The sequence below is a fragment of the Athene cunicularia genome (genome assembly GCF_003259725.1).
Source record: "Athene cunicularia isolate RWA chromosome 2 unlocalized genomic scaffold, athCun1 chr2_part1, whole genome shotgun sequence".
Classification (NCBI taxonomy): Eukaryota; Metazoa; Chordata; class Aves; order Strigiformes; family Strigidae; genus Athene; species Athene cunicularia.
Genome location: NW_020799095.1, coordinates 3888382 through 3893114, shown reverse-complemented (window position 1 = coordinate 3893114; position 4733 = coordinate 3888382). Strand labels below are relative to the sequence as shown.

At 52.1% G+C, this 4733-nt stretch overlaps 1 protein-coding gene across 1 annotated transcript in view; it reads right to left on the bottom strand.

The window, feature by feature from the left end:
- The window catches only part of SLC25A38 (solute carrier family 25 member 38), a 14439-nt gene extending 13790 nt beyond the window's left edge, over nt 1–649 (bottom strand). Inside the window, exon 1 of the mRNA XM_026842708.1 lies at nt 205–649. Within this exon, the coding sequence (XP_026698509.1) occupies nt 205–273 (69 nt within the window). The 5' untranslated portion in view covers nt 274–649. The remainder of the gene's footprint in view (nt 1–204) is intronic.
- Nucleotides 650–4733: the final 4084 nt, after the last annotated feature.

The following is a 4733-nucleotide window of genomic DNA, read 5'->3' as shown; positions in this document are numbered from 1 at the left end:
CCCCGGCCCTGGGGGCCGACAAGAGCCAGCCGGGATCGCACTGTCGCATCTGTTGGCTCTGGCAGGCACGGGCAGCGGTAAGGGGACGGTTTATAACGAGTAGTCTTCATGTCTTCCCTCAGCACCACCCCACCCCCCCCAAGCCGCCTTGTCGCGGAGGCTATGGCGATCAAAACCCTGAGCTTCTCCCTGAGGCTTTCTTACCGCTAGTGTTTCCACTTGGTCTTCCACATCCTGAGCCCGGAGCAGAGGAGGGCTGGGTTTCCACAGCATTGAAGGAATGAGGCGCTTCTATTTTAGCCCTGCGTCAGCCCTGAGACCGTGCGCCCTCGCTGCACCGGCAGAGCCAGCCATTCCTTATCGGCGAAGCAGGAGGAGGCTGGGAGGAGCGTGCGGCGGCTTTGACGAGCTGCTTTTCTGAGAATCCCGTCTGCCCGCTTGCTGTGCCCTGGCCAAGTAAGGGGCGGTGTCTCCAGACACGTCGCGCTCCAGCTAAATTGAGCTGGTCCTAGAAAGAAAATCCTGGGTGCAGCAATAGTCACGTGTACAAAGCACTTACTACTCTCTTTGCTCGCTTTGCCACATGGCATCCCCTTAAGAGGGAATATACTTCTCTGAGAAACTAACACACGGTAGCAAAAACTCTTCATCAGCGACTCTCTCTTCCCTTTCGCAATCTCCTCTCATTATGCAGCTCCCTCCTCAGGGGAGTGACTTTCTTATATTTCATTAACTGACTCCCAGCTAATTGACGGGAAAGAGGATCAGCTCACCCCAAATCCTTCCTGGTACTTCTTTCCCTAGTTCACATCTTACTCCACTGTGGACCCCCACGGGGGCTTGTCATCATGGTCTTCACCACGGGCTGAAGGGAAATCTCTGCTCCGGCACCTGGAGCACCTCCTCCTCGTCCTCCTCCTCCTTTACTGCCCTTGGTGCTGCAGGGCTGTTTCTCTCATGTACGAGACTCCTGTCTCACAGCTGCTGTTGCACAGTGGTTTTTACTCTTTCTTAAATATGTTATCACAGAGGCACTACCAGTGTCGTTGATGGCTTGGCTTTGGTCAGCGGCGGGTCCATCTTGGAGTCAGCTGGAACTGGCTACTTCCAACATGAGGGCAGCTCCTGGCATCTTCTCACAGAAGCCACCTCTGTAGCCCCCTTGCTTCCAAAACCTTTCCACATAAACCCAACACATCATCACTGATTCTCTAAGGAAGGTCTCTGGGAGACACATGCCATTTTGAAAAAGCTTCTATGGGTGGTTTCCTCTGGTGTGTTTCTGCTGCGCTGGGTGGGGCTGGGTAGGTACCCGACCACTTATGAGGATATTTTGCTCTCAGAACTAATTCTAACTTTAACCATGGCAGTTTGTGTCTTGTTTGACTTTTGCTTTGAAGACAGTAAAAACACGTTTAAGTGATTGTTTAGAGCAGTAGCTTAACACTTCTAAAGCAGACAAACCCAAGTGATGCATTGGAGATGTTTCTGTATGGCGCTGAGGGTGGTGTGGCTGAATCCTCTCCCTCCATGTCGTTGGGTGGATCTACAATGGACACTTTTGTTGTTTTCTGAACAATAGTGGTCAAACAGCACACATCCCAACAGCTCTTCCAGCATGAAACCCTGGCAGTAAGAGCAATCTCCAGGTTCTTGGCTTGCTGTGGACCTGGAAGAGTTTTGCTCCTTTAAAATAAGCCTCACAATGAATGAGGAGGTGAAGCAGCACCACTGATCACACACATTTCTGCAGGGATGATTTCCATGCCTCACTCCTGCAGAAAAACCCAGCAGAAAGCACCTCATCCCTTCATGTCACTGTCCTGCAAGATGCAAGGAGACAACTCAGCTCTGGTGACTTTCCAGCCACCAAGTGGGAGACACATTTATTCTTTACTAAAAAGGTGGGAAAGCAAAAATTACCTGCATGGTCTGGGTCTGAACTGTTCCCTGCTCAGGGGTAGCAGGCACTGTTGGCTTTAGGTGTAGGATGATTCTGAACCTGTGGTCCCTTCTGCCCCTGTGCCTCACACTGTGGTCTCATCATGGTCCCAAATTTCCCAGTTGCTGAGAGACAGAAACTGAAAGGCAAAGTATTATTGATTCTGCTGAAGGACGCAAGCCTCTCTGCAGAGCCAAATGCTACTTTGAGGCACTGCCAGTGCAAGAGAAACACCCTTGTACTGGGCCTGGCTGAGATGGAATTGATTTTCCCCTATAGCAGCCCTCACGGTGCTGTGTTTTATGTCGGGAGCTGGCAGGGTGTTGATAGCACCCTGGTGTTGTGGCTACTGCTGAGCAGTGCTTACACAGCACCAAGGCTATTTCTGATATTTCCCCCAGTGGGACGCGGTGGGCAAGGTCTTGGGAGAGGACAACAGCCAGGGCAGCTGACACGAACTGACCAAAGGGATATTCCATACCATATGACGTTTGCTCAGTATAAAGCTGGGAGAAAGGAGGAAGGGGGTGGGGTCACCCTTGGTCCTCCGAGGCAACCACTACGCGTATTGGAGCCCTGCTTCCTGAGAAGGCCCGACATCGCCTGTCCATGGGAAGTAGAGAATAAATCTATTTTCTTTTTGCTTCTACGCACAGACCTTTGCTTTGCTTTGCTTATATTAAAACTGCTTTTGTTTCACCCACAAGGGTTGGGTTTTTTTCCTATCTTACTTTCTTTCCCCTTTTTGCCCTGTTGAGAAAAAAAGGGGGAGGAGGAGGAAGTGATAGAGCGACTTGGTGGGTACCTGGTATTTAGCCAAGGTCAAACCACCACACCCCTGCAAGATCATCTCGAGTGTCAGCACTGGTCAGCAAGCCCACCACCATGTGAGAGCCAAGAAGGCTGGGGCCATGGAGCGGACACCTCTCCACAGCAGGTCTGAATAGCAGCCTGCTGAGCATCACCCCGGGGGTGGCACCAGCGCAGTCAGTCCAGCTGTGACCAGGGAAGTGCACTACATGTCCTGCATGTGTTGTGCCATGAGGACATCTTGCACAGGAGGATCCCACCGGCCTTTACAGAGTTCCACAGGTCCCCATGGCTTCCCAGCACCAGGGACCAGCCTCACCCCAGTTACAAACAGGGAGACCCTGGCACACTGCACACACCCACTTGCATGTGAGGGAGGCACAGATATGGCTCATGGTGCGCAGTTGTACAGGCACACCAGAGCATGTGAGCAAGGCGATGTCCTGACATGTGTCAGGCAGATTAGCAAATGGCCTTGATATCACTGCAGGAAATTGACTTGTTTAGGCAACTGCTTGACAGGATCTCTTGGGAGAGGATCCTGGAGGGTACAAGGGTCCAGGAAGGCTGGACACTATTTAAGAAGGAAGTCTTAATGGCACAGGAGCAGGCAGTCCCCAGGTGCTGTAAGAGAAGCTGATGCCAGAGAAGGCCACCCTGGCTAAACAGGGAGCTTTACTGGAAATCGGGGAGAAAAGGAGAGTTTATGGCCTTTGGAAGAAGGGACTAGCCACTCACAGTGATTACAAAGACACTGTGAGGCTATGCAAGGCAGAAATCAAGAGGTCTAAAGCCCAGCTAGAAATTAATCTGTCTTCAGCAGTCAAAGATAACAAGAAATGTTTTTATAAGTACATTAACAGCAAAGAAAGGCCAGGGAGAGCCTCCATCCCCTGCTAGATGGAAGAGGAAGCATGGTAACAAGTGATGAGGAGAAGACTGAGGTGCTTAATGACTTCTTTGCCTCAGTCCCCCAGTACTGAGGGAATCCAGTCTCCTCAGCCACAAGACAGAGACTGGGACTGGGAGAACGACCCCCACACATTCCAGGAGGAGACGGTCAGTGACCTGCTGCATCACATAGACACACACAAGTCTATGGGACCAGATGGGATACACCCGAGGGTGCTGAAGAAGCAGGCTGGGGTGCTCGCCAAGCTGCTTTCCATCATTTACCAGCAGTCCTGGCTGACCGGGGAGGTCCTGACAGACTGGAAATTGGCCTATGTGATGCCCATCAATAAGAAGTGTCAAAAGGATGATCCGGGAAATTACAGGCCTGTCAGCTTGACTTCGGTACCCGGGAAGCTGATGGAGCAGCTCATCCTGAGTACCATCACAGAACACATGAGGGACAATCAGATGCTCAGGACCAGTCAGCATGGGTTTATGAAAGGCAGGTCCTGCTTGACAGATCTGATCTCCTACAACACGGTGACCTGCTTATTGGATGAGGGAAAGGCTGTGGATGTTGTCTACCTTGACTTTAGTAAGGCCTTTGACACCGTTTCCCACAGCATTCTCCTGGCGAAACTGGCTGCTCGAGGCTTGGATGGGCACACGATTTGATGGGTAAAAAACTGTCTGGATGGCCGGGCCCAAGGAGTTGTGGTGAACGGAGTTAAATCCAGTTGGCAGCCGGTCAGGAGTGGTGTCCCCCAGGGCTGGGTGTTGGGGCCACTCCTGTTTAACATCTGTATTGATGATCTAGACGAGGGGATCGAGTGCACCCTCAGTCAGTTTGCAGATGACACCCAGTTGGGTGGGAGTGTTGATCTGCTCGAGGGTAGGGAGGCTCTGCAGAGAGACCTGGACAGGCTGGAGCCATGGGCTGAGGCCAACTGGGGGAGTTTCAATAAGGCTAAATGCCGGGGGCTGCCCTTGGGCCACAACAACCCCCAGCAGCTCTACAGGCTTGGGGAGGAGTGGCTGGAGAGCTGCCAGTCAGAGAGGGACCTGGGGTGTTGATTGACAGCTGGCT